The sequence below is a fragment of the Suncus etruscus genome, chromosome 6 (assembly GCF_024139225.1).
Source record: "Suncus etruscus isolate mSunEtr1 chromosome 6, mSunEtr1.pri.cur, whole genome shotgun sequence".
In the NCBI taxonomy this organism is placed as follows: domain Eukaryota; kingdom Metazoa; phylum Chordata; class Mammalia; order Eulipotyphla; family Soricidae; genus Suncus; species Suncus etruscus.
In genome coordinates, this window is record NC_064853.1 from 130,231,170 (window position 1) to 130,245,874 (window position 14,705).

Sequence of the window (14,705 nt, forward strand, 5' to 3'; positions counted from 1 at the left end):
CACAGACAGGAGTGACCCAAAAGAAGCAAAAACAAATCAAATCAAATAAAAAAAACTAAAACAAGACAAAACAAACAAAAGAAACTAACAAGAATAAAAAAGAAAAGAAAAACAAAGAAAAAAAAAACAAAGAAAAGGGGGAGAAATTAATACAGTAGATCACTTTACATTTGGGGAAAAACAGGATAAGAGGTAGTGTTATATAGGTCTATACTTAGGATGAAAAAATAGGGTTCCTCCTTGTTTTTTGAGATTTTCTTGTGAGGTGTGGGGTCCAGGCAGGGAGGTATGGGTAGAGTTATTGCAGTTGGGGTCCTTTGGAGCTAGTTCCGGTATCAAGCCACAGTCCACATTAGGGAGAGGTGATTAGGAGGTGTTGGTTGTATTTCCTTGCCGGGAACGAGGTGAGAGCTTGAGTGGGTGTCTCTTCACTTGGGTAGTGGATACTGGCTCGTTGTGGTAGGAGGTCTTTCTTGGTGCCTAATGGATTAAGGCAACTCTATTTTTTTTACATAAATTTTTTTCTTTAAACATCTTAATTAAAAATATGATTGTGATTAGGTTTCAGTCATGTAAAGAACACCCCCATTCACCAGTGCAACATTCCCACCACCAATGTCCCAAATCTCCCTCCATCCCACCCCACCCGCACCTGTACTCTAGATAGGCTTTCCAGTTCCCTCATTCATTCACATGATTATGGTAGTTCTCAGTGTAGTTATTTCTATAACTGTACTCACCAGTCTTTGTGGTGAGCTTCATGAAGTGAGCTGGAAGTTCCTGCTCTCCTCGTTGTCTCTAAGGATTGTTGCAAAAATAACTTTTATTTTTCTTAAAACCCATAGATGAGTGAGACTATTCTGAGTCTCTCTCTCTCCCTCTGACTTATTTCACTCAGCATGATAGACTCCATGTACATCTATGTATAGGAAAATTTCATGACTTTATCTCCCCTGACGGGTGCATAATATTCCATTGTGTATATGTATCACAGTTTCTTTAGCCATTCATCTGTTGAAGGGCATCTTGGTTGTTTCCAGAGCCTGGCTATTGTGAATAGTCCTGCAATAAATATAGGTGGGAGGAAGGGGTTTTTGTATTATATTCTTGTGTTCCTAGGGTATATCCCTAGGAGTGGAATAGCTGGGTCAAATGGGAGCTCAATTTCCAGTTTTTGGAGGAATCTCCATATCGCTTTCCATAGAGGTTGGACTAGACAGCATTCCCACCAGCAGTGGATAAGAGTTCATTTCTCTCCACATCCCTACCAGCACTGATTGTTCTCATTCTTTGTGATGTGTGCCATTCTCTGTGGTGTGAGATGGTATCTCATTGTTGTTTTGATTTGCATCTCCCTGATGATCAGTGATGAGGAACATTTTTATGTGCCTTTTGGCCATTTGTATTTCTTTTTTATCAAAGTGTCTGTTCATTTCTTCTCTCCATTTTTTATGGGATTAGATGATTTTTTCTTGTAAAGTTCTGTCAGTGCCCTCTATATTTTGGATATTAGCCCCTTATCTGATGGGTATTGGGTGAATAGTTTCTCCCACATGGTGGGTGGCTCTTGTATCCTGGGCACTATTTCTTTTGAGGTGCAGAAGCTTCTCAGCTTAATGTATTCCCATTTGTTTATCTCTGCTTCCACTTGAAGATGCCTTTATTCTCAATGTCATGGAGTGTTTTACCAACGTGTTGTTCTATATACCTTATGGTATCAGGTCTGATATCAAGGTCTTTAATCCATTTGGATTTTACCTTCATACATGATGTTAATTGGGGTCTATGTTCGATTTTTTGCAAGTGGACAAACAGTTCTGCCAGCACCGCTTGTTGAAGAAGTTTTCCCTGCTCCACTTAGGACTTCTTGCTCCTTTGTCAAAGATTAGGTGATTATATGTCTAGGGAACATTGTCTGTGAACTCAAGCCTATTCCACTGATCTGAGGGTCTGTCTTTATTCCAATACCATGCTGTTTTGATAACTATTGCTTTGCAGTACAGTTTAAAGTTGGGGAAACTAATGCCTCCCATTTTCCTTTTTCCTAGGAGTGCTTTAGCTATTCGAGGGTGTTTATTGTTCCAGATGAACTTCATAAAAGTGTTTGATCCCCTTCTTTGAAGAATGTCATGGGTGTCTTTAGAGGGATAGCATTAAATCTGTACAATGCATTGGGGAGTATTGCCATTTTAATGATGTTAATCCTGCCAATTCATGAGCTGGGTATGTTTTTCCATTTCCATGTGTCCTCTCTTATTTCTTGGAGCAGGGCTTTATAGTTTTCTTTGTATAGGTCCTTTACATCTTTGGTGAAGTTGACTCCAAGATATTTGAGTTTGTGTGGCACTAATGTGAATGGGATTGCCTTCTTAACGTCCACCTCTTCCCTATCATTATTGGTGTATAAAAAGGCCATTGATTTCTGTGTGTTAATTTTGTAGATTGCCACCTTGCTATATGCATCTATTGTTTTTAGAAGCTTTTTGGTAGAGTCTTTATGGTTTTCTAAGTAGAGTATCATGTCATCTGCAAACAGTGAGAGCTTGACTTCTTCCTTTCCTATCTGGATGCCCTTGATATCTTTTTCTTGCCTGATCCCTATAGCAAGCACTTCCAGTACTATGTTGAAGAGGAGTGATGAGAGCAGACAGCCTTCTCTTGTACCAGAATTTAGAGGAAAGGCTTTTAGTTTTTCTCCATTGAGGATAATATTTGCCATTGGCTTGTGGTAGATGGCTTTAACTAGATTGAGAAAGGTTCCTTTCATTCACATCTTGCTGAGAGTTTTGATCAAGAATGGGTGTTGCTTTCTCTGCGTCTATTGATATCATGTGATTTTTATTTTTTGTTGTTGTTGATGTTTTGTATTATATTGATAGATTTACGGATGTTAAACCATTCTTGCTTTCCTGGGATGAAACCTATTTGGTCATAGTGTATGATCTTTGAATCTGCATTTGTCAGGGATATTGGTCTGTAATTTTCTTTTTTGGCAGCATCTCTGTCTGGTTTTGGTATCAAGGCGATGTTAGCTTCATAAAAGCTGTTTGGGAGTGTTCCCATTTTTTCAATTTCATGGAAGAGCCTGGCTAGGATTGGTAGTAGCTCCTCTTGAAAGGTTTGAAAGGATTCATTAGTAAATCCATCTGGGCCTGGGCTTTGCTTTTTGGGCAGATGTTTGATTACAGTTTCAATTTTCTCAATAGTGATGGGGGTGTTTAGATATGCTACATCCTCCTTACCTAACTGTGGAAGGTTATAAGTGTCCAAGAATTTTTTCATTTCTTCTAGGTTCTCATGTTTAGTAGCATAAAGTTTCTCAAAGTAGTCTCTGATTACCCTTTGGATCTCTGCAATACCTGTCGTGATCTCCCCCTTTTCATTTCTAATATGGGTTATCAGGTTTCTCTCTCTCTCTTTCTTTGTGAGTTTTGCCAATGGTCTATCAATCTTGTTTATTTTTTTCAAAGAATCAACTTCTGCTTTTGTTGATCTTTCAGATTGTTGTTTTGGGTTTCCACTTCATTGATTTCTGCTTTCAGCTTTGTTATTTCCTTCTGCCTCCCTATTTTTGGGTCCTTTTGTTGAGCACTTTCTAATTCTATGAGCTGCGTCATTAAGTTATTCAGGTATGCCCCTTCTTCCTGATGCATGCTTGCAAAGCTATAAATTTTCGTTTCAGGACCGCTTTTGCTGTGTCCCATAGATTCTGGCAGTTTTTGTCTTCATTATCATTTGTTTCCAGAAACGTTTTGATTTCCTCTTTGATTTCATCTCGGACCCACTGGTTGTTCAGTAGCAGGCTGTTTAATTTCCAATTGTTAAAGTTTTTCTTCTTTGTGCCTTTGTAGTTCACATATAATTTCAGTGCCTTGTGGTCAGCAAAGGTAGCCTGCAAGATTTCTATCCTCTTGATTTTAGGAAGGTATGTTTTATGTGTCAGCACGTAGTCTATCCTGGAGAATAACTCATGTACATTGGAGAAGAATATGTATCTAGGTTTTTGGGGGTGGAGTGTCCTATATATATTTACTAGTCTTCTTTCTTCCATTACTCTTATCATGGCTAGTATGTTTTTGTTGGGTTTCAGTCTGGTTGACCTATCAAGTGTTGACAGGACTGTGTTGAGGTCTCCCACAATTATTGTGTTATTATTGATGTCTTCTTTCAGATTTGTCAGTAATTGTATTAGATAATCTTCTGGTTTCTCATTGGGTGCATATATGTTTAATAGACTGATTTCTTCCTGTTGAACATATCCATTGATTAGTACATAATGTCCATCTTTGTCCCTTACCACTTTTCTGAGTATAAAGTTGTGTCATCAGATATTAATATGGCTACCCCAGCTTTTTTAAGGGTGTTGTTTAATTGGATGATTTTCCTCCAGCCTTTGATTTTGAGTCTATGATTGTTCTGACTATTCAGGTGTGTTTCTTGTAGGCAGAAGAAGGTTGGATTCATCTTTTTGACCCATTTTGCCACTCTGTGTCTTTTAATTGGTGAATTTAGTTCATTGACATTGAGGGAGATGATTGTCATAGGATTTAATGTAGATAAGTTTGCTGTGTTTGTTGGTCTCTCTTGTCCTAAAGTAGACCTTTCAGTTTTTCCTTTAAGGCTGGTTTTATATCTGTGAAGTTTCTGAGCTGTTGTTTATCCATGAAGCTATGTATCCTTCCTTCAAACCTGAATGTGAGTCAGGCTGGGTGCAGTATTCTTGGTGAGGCATCCATTTAATTTAGTCTTGTCACAATATCCCACCACTGTCTTCTGGCCTTGAGAGTTTCTTGTGACATGTCTGATTTAAGTCTTAGGGATGCTCGTTTGAATGTAATTTCCCTTTTTTATCTTGCTGCTTTTAGTATTCAATCTCTATCTGTGGGATTTGTCATCGTAACAAGGATGTTTCTTGGGGTGTTTTTCTTTGGGTCTCTTTTAGCTGGTACTCTTCGGGCATGCAGGATTTGATTGAATGTAGTCTTTAACTCTGGGAGTATCTCTTTGATGATGTCTTTGACAGATGATTCTTCCTGGAGATCTCCTACCTGGGCCTCTGGGACTCCAATGATTCTTAGGTTGTTTCTGTTGAGTTTATCAAAGACTTCTATTTTCATCTGTTCGCATTCCTTGAGTACTTTTTGCATTGCCTGATCGTTTGTCTTAAGGTTCTTTTCCAATTTCTTCTGCTGTGTTGAGTTTTTCTGCATCTCATCTTCCAGCACATTGATTCTGTCCTCAGCTGCTGTTACCCTGCTGGCGAAGCCATCCACTGAGGTTTTCAATTGAGCTACTGTGTTTTTCAAATCTGTTATTTCAGTTTGGAGTTTTTGATTTCTGTCTTTGTGTTCTGTTCAGATCGATCTATGCTTTCCTTGAGTTCTACAAACATCTTCCATATTTCTATTCTAAACTCCTTATCTGAGAGGTTAATCAAATGGTTGGAATTTTTTTGGTCATTCATGCTATCATCTTTATTCTCTGTGCATGGTGTTTACCTGTGAGTTTTCCCTATTGTCACACTTGTAGTGTGATTGTTTCTGCGTGTTTTCATGGGGTTTATTGGTTAGAAAGAGTGCGTGGCCACGAAGTGGAGCAGCCATGCTCTTCTGGAGCCTCTGGGAGAGCTATTTTTCTGGGCCCTTTTTGGCCCACTACCAAGAGGTTCAGGAGACAGGACAGTGGAAAAACACGCACAGGCAACATTCAGTTTCTCACAGTCGGTAACCTCTGGGTGGGCGTAGATATTCCCAGCCTGACGTCACAAACAGGGGACTTGCCTTTCTGCAGAATACTGCGAGAGCTGGTTTTCATGGTCGGACACTGTTCCTTGGCATTCCAGCCCTTGGATGAGCCTCTGGGAGAGCTATTTTTCTGGGCCCTTTTCGGCCAACTCCCAAGAGGTTCAGGAGACAGGACAGTGGAAAAAGACACACAGGCAACACTCACAGTTTCTCCTATCGCAGCTCTTTTTTACAATAGCCAAAGTCTATAAACAACCCAGATGCCTGAAAGCAGATGAGTGGCTAAAGAATTTAGTCAATTCATAGAACTGAATACTATAAATAGAATACTATAAAGCCATCTGGAAAAATGAAATCATGAACATGAAAACTATTATGCTGAGTGAAATAAGTCAAAGGGAAAGAGAGAGACAGAATAGTCTCACTCATCTATGGGTTTTAAGAAAAAAGACAGAATGGTAATAATACTTAAAGACAATAGAGATGAGGGCTGAAAGGACTGGACCACGATATGAAGCTTACCACAAAGAGTGGAGAGTGCAGTTATAGAAATAACTACACTAACAATTATCATGACAATGGTAGTAAATGAGAGAAATAGAATGCCTATTTAGATGACAGTCAGGGTGAGGGTTGAGGAGGCATTGATGGCTGGAAAGTTGCACTGGTGAAGGGGAGGGGGTGTACATTTTATGACTGAAACCCAACTACAAACATGTAACATGGTACCTAACTAAAAATATTTTTAAAAATAAATGTATTTTCTAAAAAAAAAATAGTTTAAAAGAGCACAGGAGGAAAGAAGCAGTGAATAGGGCCAAAAGAGAGTTCCTACAGCCTAGCTCAGAAACTAAGTTAGCTACATCTGTGCGAAATGGGATTTTTCAACAATAAGAATAACCTATGAAATAGGACTCCACTTCTATAATATTTAAAATCAGGCACTAGAGGGAATCACAGGTGATTGTTTCAGTGTTCTCTGCACCTGGGCTCAAAATGCGATGAGAGTATGGGTGGGAGCACCCGTAAGTGTTTGCTATGTAATGAACCACACACTCAGGCCAAGTGGCCGGGCTCACCACCACCTCATCTGTGTCTACGCTTCCTTCCGCAGACCCTTCTTCATGGTCTGGTCCTCGTGGGCAGCTTCCTGATGTACTTCATGGTGACCCTGCTGTACCATGCCACATGTGTTACCTGTAACAGCCCTGCCAACCCCTACCGGGTAATGGAAGACCAACTCTCGGACCCCACCTTCTTACTTGTCTGCCTCCTTGCACCTGTGGCTGCTCTCCTACCCAGGTCTGAGATCCATTTGCCCCCCCCCCAGTCACTTCCTCACAGACTCTGACTGTGGCTGGATCATGGGGGCCCCAGTGTCACAGAGTGGATGGAGGACAGAGGAAGTAATGATCAAGGGAGGAAGGCACATGAAACACAATCACAGATAAGCCAGAATGACAGACTCATGAGACTGAAGTGTCCTCAGTGAGGACAGCTGATAAGCATCATGTGAAAAGGCTGTTATCTCAGGACTTTTTCCCGATTTCATTTAGAAATTACTGAAAAGTGAGGAAGTTTTGGGAGCTGGAGCAATAGTTCAGCAGGAAGAACTCTTGCCTTGCATATGGCTAACCCAGGTTCTTATCCCAGCCATTCTATATGATCCCTAAGCACCTCCAAGAGTATTCCTGAGTGCAAATCCAGGAATAAGCTTTGAGCACCACTGGATGCAGCCCAAATGTCAAAAAAGAAAAGAAGGGGCAGAAGCAGTGGTGCAAGTGGTAAGGCATTTGCCTTGCAGACAGCTGACCTAGGACAGACCATGGTTCGATCCCCCAGCGTCCCATATGGTCCCGAAGCCAGGGGCGATTTCTTAGTGCATAGCCAGGAGTAACCCCTGAGCGTCACTGGGTATGGCCAAAAAAAAAAAAAAAAGGAAAAAGAAAAAAAAGAAAAGAAGTTTCTCCAAAGTCAAAGTGCTGCTAACATTACAGGGAAAGCAAATTTGCCCCAATCTGAACACACATCCGCCTCCATCTCCTGGGAGCAGATTCACAGCAGATTAAAAGTCTCTGCTCTGGAGCATCTGCCAAATCTCCGTGTGCATCTGCTTCCCCATCTGTAATGGGGCATCACACCCTCAACCATACTCCCTGAGTGCTAAGAGAATAAGAGGATGAGTTAATAATGCATAAAGCACTGGAATGTGCCAAACTCTTAAGTCTGTGCTTGTGTTCTGTGGATGCTGAGGCCTCCTCCAAAGAAGAGATTTGGGGGGGGGGGTGCTTAGCAACAATGGTCTTACCCTGATGCATGGCTGGGCAGGGCCCCAGTCCCCTTGCAAAGAAATTACCTCCAGTCTGATTTCTCCCCAGGTACTTCTTGCTGTCACTACATGGAACATACGGAAGGTCTTGCATCACTCAAGCTCAGAAAATCGACAGGTTTCCCCCAGACAAGAGAGAGCTGTACATCCAACGCTGGAGAAACAGAGAGCGACCAGGCCCATGCCCAGAACAGGACCTGAGAGCCAGAACCCCCCACAGCCCCACCATATGGGAATGCAGGGCGGCACACAGAGAAACACACAGCCACAACTGGGTTTCAGATGCACCAGGTGCTGGGAAGTCTCTGACAAGAGTATCCCCCAGGGAGCAACTTCTGGGTCTCAGTGGGGCAACAGGGTCTGGGCCAGATGCAGCACAGCAGCCCTCAGCCAGGAGAGGCCATCGCCGGTCCCAGAGCTCATTGACCATATGAGGTAGGGTTTGCTGAAAAGACACCCCCATGCATTGGTTCATGCAGCCGTAGACCTGCGGCTCATAGAGGGAAGGTTGTGTGTGTGGTGTGTGGTGTGAAACACACGGAGTGCCCCCAAGTGGTTGAGGGGGAGCAGACATCTTTAATGTTTAGCTTGAGATATTCTTTTGACAACCCCCGCCGGGGCAATTCGACCTGCTGCCCCAATGCAACTGGGTCAAAAGACTTCAAGAAGTGTAGCAAGCCGGGATACGGGGCATTCTGGACGCTTCACCACTCAGAGACAGATGAAGAGAAGCATATACCAGGCACACAAAAGCCTTGTCCACATGACAGTTCCTGTAAGCCACTGAAAATCAGTCTGATCTCCAAGCCAGAGAAAAGTCACAGTGAGACACTTGAACTCAGTATCCAGACACTTTTAAAGGAGGTGGGGCACCTGGTAGCTATCATACTTGGGAATTGAAGCTACTAAAAGGACAGGCAAGCCAGGATCCGCACACTTCAGCTCACATCCTCATCCGAGTGGCTACTGTGTGTGTACTTCATTTTTGTTCTCCCTAAAGCTATTTATGAAGTGTCCATCCTCACTCAGGAAATTTAGATCCCAGATCTGCACCCAGGAACGAGCCACTCTGAGCCCAAAAAGTGACATCTTCAAGAGGAGAGATACCTGATGCTCAAGCCAACTCACTGGGCTTCTTGCAGAATCTCATTCCATCCAGCAGATAGTAGCATCACTTATATCAGGGACAGTGACAAGAGGTCCTTCCCATTTCCCATTGGGAAAAGAGGATTACATGAACTTCACAGATTGACAACACAGAGGTCATCAACACCACATTATCAAAAGAATTCAGAACAGCAATGGGGCGGGTGAATTCCTTTTTTTTTTTTTTTTTTTTTTTGGTTTTTGGGTCACACCCAGCAGCGCTCAGGGGCTACTCCTGTCTCTATGCTCAGAAATCTCCCCTGACAGGCTCTGGGGACAATATGGGATGCAGGAATTCGAACCACCATCCTTCTGCATGCAAGGCAAATGCCCTACCACCACTGTGTTATCTCTCTGGCCCCAGGGTGAATTCTAATGGCTGCAAAAAAAAAAAAAATTACCTATCCTGAGTCTGAAATCAGGGAGGTGTTCCTACAAGGACTCAATCCCTCTACCCAAGGGGCAGGTGTCACTATGGTAACAAGCCTTGTACTGTAAGAGGCCCAACAACCCAAGTTGGCTTATCACTCAAGTAGCTTTTTTGGCAAAGATGATCACACAGACCTCAACAATCAAGGCGGCAGGGGATAGACCCAGACCATTCACTGACAAAGCTGCGTGAAGAGGTCACCTGGAGTTGGCCCCCAAGCAGAGCTCCCCTTCTCTCCCCATGATGACCTTAGCAACATTGGCTAGCAGGTAGAGTAGATAAGTACATCGGGTTTTTTATGGACAGTGATTATAGGATCCACCCTAAATGGAGGGATAGACTCGAAACTTGTATCTCAGTGTCATCCCCTCTCTATGTGATTCCCTCCCACTTCTAAAAGCCAGGTAAGAGCAGAATGTTTCTGAAGAGAGCAGAGTTGGTGGGCACTGGCCTCAGGAGCTCTGCATTTGAGTTGGGGTGAGGGGAGTTGTGTGCCCTGTACCCTCTCAATATGGCTGTTTATGTACCTCTTTTTAGCACTTTGAAAAGCTCTACATCCTAATGACTGACTCCTCAGTCCTAGACTCAGTTTCCTTCTGTAAACCAAACCAACTGTGACTATCTAGTGTGCCATTTTGTAGGCAAAGATTACAACCACCATGCATCAACCCTTGAACATCTTGCTAATGATTGTAATTGATATGTTTTATATTTTTATGACTGTCTACTAAAAGGAAATGTGCCTTCCTTTATTTGTAGAAAACAACAAACAAGATTTTTCCATAGTTGTCTTCATTCATCCATTTATTCTGCCCTATGTACAAAGTGCTGTTCCCCTGAGAAGCAATGGCTGATCCCAGGCATTCCTGCCACCACAGGGTCTAGAGAATAGATCCTTCTGCTTTGTCCCCCATAAGTGTTCTGTGCTTGCACCTTGGTCTCTCCCTTTGATATATAGATGGATAAACTGAGCAAAATACCTTTCCCAGAGTCATCAGACAATATGGTGGCTGGAAGGCCGCATTCAAATTCCAGGTGCTTGCCTCAGAGTCCTAGTGTGGGATTACTGGGCTCCACTCCATTCCAGATTCTCAAAAAAAAAAAAGGGGGGGGGGGGCCCTGACTGAATTCAGAGGTTCATGCTTCTACACTTTTTTTTTTGGTTTTTGGGTCACACCTAGCAGTGCTCAGGGGTTACTCCTGGCTGTCTGCTCAGAAATAGCTCCTGGCAGGCACGGGGGACCATATGGGACACCGGGATTCGAACCAACCACCTTTGGTCCGGGATCGACTGCTTGCAAGGCAAACGCCACTGTGCTATCTCTCTGGGCCCAGATTCTACACATTTCTTAAGAAAGACTTTTCATCTCTCTTGTTCATCTCTAAACTAGATTTCTAGAGCCTTTATGAGGACATGTGTGTAACTCCATTGATGACTAAATAGCTGGTTTATTTTATTTAGACTAGTTGGAAGGAAGCAATTGAATAGTGTAATTACGGCCACCAGTAATGTCCATAAAAAAACTGCTGACTGGCTAAGCATCAAAACCACTAGAGTAATTTGGGGTGGGGTGGGGCAGGAGGGAAGCTGCAGGATATTAAGGTAACTCCTAAAGGAAATCATCCAAAGCGCTGGAGGCTCTGAGCCCAACACCGTAATCCACTGCTTACAGCCCCAAGTAGGGGATCAGCTCCTTGTCCTCTCAGCACATTTCCCTCTCTTCAACTTTTGTGCCTCTACCAGGCACCAGAGACCACTTCTTCCAAACTCTCTCTCTCTCTCACAGAACTCACTCACTTCTAGCTGCTCAGGTCATTCCTGCTTGTTCAGAGCCTAAAGCCATCAGCCACAGAGTTCACTTGAGTGTAGGCTTGTGGCTAGAACTGAAGACACTGGCTCACAAGAAAGTTCTCTCACCTAGTCTAGACCCCAAAACAGGAGCAAAAGAGAGAAAAGACAGTCTTCTACTTCAGCCTCCGTCCTTCCTGCCCCTGCCAGGCAAAGACCAGGGTTATTTGTGGCCAATCCAGACTCCCTCTGGTCCTTTCCTTTTACCTCTATTTCACATCTTTCTTTTTCACAAGGCCAACTCATCTCACCTGAGCCTTGCCACACAGAGAAGGCCAGCCCCTGCTCCCAGCTACTGTACCAAAGCGAAAAACAAATTATTCTTGGGGGCCAGAGAGGTAATACAGTAGGTAGTAAGATCCTTGTCTGGCATACAACTGACCTGAAATTGACCCCTGGCACTGTTATTGGTCCCCAGGGTCCTTCCAAAATTGATCCCAAAGCTCAAAGCAAGGAATAAGACTTATACCAATGGGTATGGCAATAAATAAATAAATAAATAAATAAATAAATAAATAAATAAATAAATAAATAAATAAATAAAAATTCTTGGATGGAGAGAGGGCTCCATGGGCTGACCACAAGGCTTTGCATGCTCAAGGCCAGGTTCCATTTCTAAAACTACATGGTCCCAAGATTCACAGGGACTGACCCTCAAGCACAGATCCAGGGGTAATGCCAGCTATGCCCACCACCAAACAAAATAAATGAGTTATTAGTATTTACTTTCCAATGTAGGGAAGTGATGACTATCTAGGTAGAACACTGACATTTCTAGTTTCTTCTCCCTTGCAGCATCCCAAGGCCACCAGGGCTTTAGGGCTGCAGGCTGCAGAGGCGCAGGGTCTGATGCTGCAAGGCTCACAGGGATCCATGGGACCCAGCTGCTGAGTGGGGCCAAGAGCTATGCCAAATGTCCCAACTGCTCACCTGGGACAGAAAGAAAAGAGAGTAGGAAAAAAAAAAAAAAGTACACTTGTATTCCTCCTGGAGTCTGAGAAGCTTGCTGCTGCTTCCTGGGGATTGGGGAGTGTGGGGTGATGCTCACTGGCCAGAGGCGGCTGGGAAGGGCCTGTGTTCAAAGAAGAGAAAGAAATAAGTACAAAGCAGCAGGCGCTGCTCACTATCCTAGACCTGCCGGCAACAACAGTTAAGTTTTTTCTTTTATATCCAGCATGACAAGGGGACGTATCCAAGGGGCATGTCCAGGTTCATTGGTTCATTAGTTCATTAGATATTCATGAGATATCTTCTCATTAGAGAGAAGATATCTAAGAGGTAAGGTCAAGTCTAATTGCCATACAGACCTTGGTGCAACAACACACCATCTCGTATTCAAGAGATTTTTACCCCTGCTAGACGGATAAGCACACTGAGGCTCAGGAAAGTTGGGTCAGTTCCTGAATGTATGCTTGAAGTGGCAAAATGCCAAAGTAGGTAGTGAAGACCCAGATCAGAATCCAGACCTATGACCCAGCAGCTGGGGAACAGCAGGCCAGTGATTTTCCCCCAGCAGATCTATGTCCATCCAGCTGCACTTCCAGCTGGTCTCACTGCCCATACACCTGCCTGCCCAGGTGCACCCTCCAGAGGCTGAACGTCCAGGGCAGGCACGGAGACATTGGCCAGGCTCTAATTACAGATTCCATAGCCCCAGCAGACAGGATCTTCCCCTCCCAGAGGCAAGTTCACTCTACCCAACTGGTTCCCAGCAGGGACATGCTTGGGGGCGGGACAGGTGCCTGACCACCACCACCCTCCAGGTGGGAGGAATGTACTCAGCTCAGCCTCTCTTCTCAGTTTTAATTAGAAGTTCCCATTAAAACCACTCTAGCAATGAGAACACAACAGGCAGTGACTGGAGGACAATTAGCATACTCCTCAGGGGGTTGAAATGGTCCTGCAAATATGCACCAAAACAGACAGGTCCTGCCAGGCTCAACATAACCACCAAAACACTGGTCCTGCCAGGATAGACTACGGAGGTTCAACCTAACTACATCAAAGTAGACGGGGTCTACTGGGATTCAGTGGAAAGAAAGGATCAGTTAGTCATACCATCCATCAGACAATAGCAATTTTCCCATCCAAATCATTCAACAGTTTGGCATGTGATAGAGAGAGAGCTGGTCACTCGACTCATTTGGTTTGTTCCTGCACACCCACCACTGTGTGAGTGTGTGTGTGGGGGGGGGTGTTACATCCCTTTATAGCAACCACTGGGGTGTGAGTGGGTGTTGTGTGTTTGTCCATTTCTGAGCATGGAAACTCCTCCTCCCTGGTGTCAGAGGCTGGGGAACCACCTTCTACCTCCTGCCAATTTCTAAATCCTGAAGCCACTGATTAAAACTTGCCCCTGCCCGCCAGCCAGCTGGGACATCCTGCCCATACTATGTAAATAAAGGAACATTTGAAGTCAGGGAAGCCCCTCTTTGCACCCCAGGGGAGCTATGGAAAACCAACTGAGGCTCCTGGACTCTGTAGCCAGGCTTCCACCTTGGCACAGAGAAGCCTCTATCCACCACCTGCCCCCCCCCCTTGCACTCCTCCTCCTGGCCTGCACCACAAAACCACTTTTTTCTGCAGCCAGCAAGCCCAAAGAGATGAGTTAATTGGCAATTAGCATGGCCTCTTCGCTTCTCCGTGCCTGCTCTTCCACACCCAGTTAGGACCATTCTAGGTTCCCGCAGCCAGCAGTCATGGCAGCCTGCCACACCTCACTGCCCACTGCCTCTGAAACCTTGTAGTGGCAATAGGTTGCTGACACTCCCACTGATGTAAACATGGAAGAAGGGACAGTGGGGGAGGCTGATTTAATTTTCATACCCGGAGAGTGCAGGGTGAGAAATTGGGACTCTTGAATCACCATCTTAACCCCATCACTGAGCCCCATCAACCCAATCATCCCCATCAACCCAATATTTTAAGAGAGAAGCTCCCTGCCACAGCCACCTGCTGAACCCCAGAATTACTCCCCACTGGACCCCCGTGAGGAGGTTTTCAGTCTGCCCATCTCCCCTGATCTGGAGTGGGAGGCAGTGGAGCTGGGGAAGGAAGTGAATAAACATGAATAAACATGGGTGACAATGGGGAGCTCTGCTGAAAGGAGTGTACAGACACAGGAGGACACAAGGGCTCCTGCAAGTGAATATCCAGTCCCATCAACATCTTGGGTACATTCTCCAGACCCATGTTCAGCATCAGCTC

General features: G+C 44.2%; 2 protein-coding genes across 3 annotated transcripts in view; one reads left to right on the plus strand and one right to left on the minus strand.

Annotated features, from left to right (window-relative positions):
- GABRA1 (gamma-aminobutyric acid type A receptor subunit alpha1) overlaps positions 1-14,705 on the minus strand; it is a 1,147,113-nt gene that overhangs the window by 872,025 nt on the left and 260,383 nt on the right. The window lies entirely within an intron of this gene.
- The window catches only part of ATP10B (ATPase phospholipid transporting 10B (putative)), a 69,808-nt gene that overhangs the window by 53,741 nt on the left and 1,362 nt on the right, over positions 1-14,705 (plus strand). Inside the window, exons 21-22 of one of the 2 annotated variants that reach the window (XM_049776039.1) lie at positions 6,859-7,046; positions 8,123-8,508. In XM_049776039.1, the coding sequence (XP_049631996.1) occupies positions 6,859-7,046; positions 8,123-8,507 (573 nt within the window). In that variant the 3' untranslated portion in view covers position 8,508. Of the gene's footprint in view, positions 1-6,858; positions 7,047-8,122; positions 8,662-14,705 lie in introns of those variants that run through there. The other variant, XM_049776038.1, reaches the window with a different exon arrangement.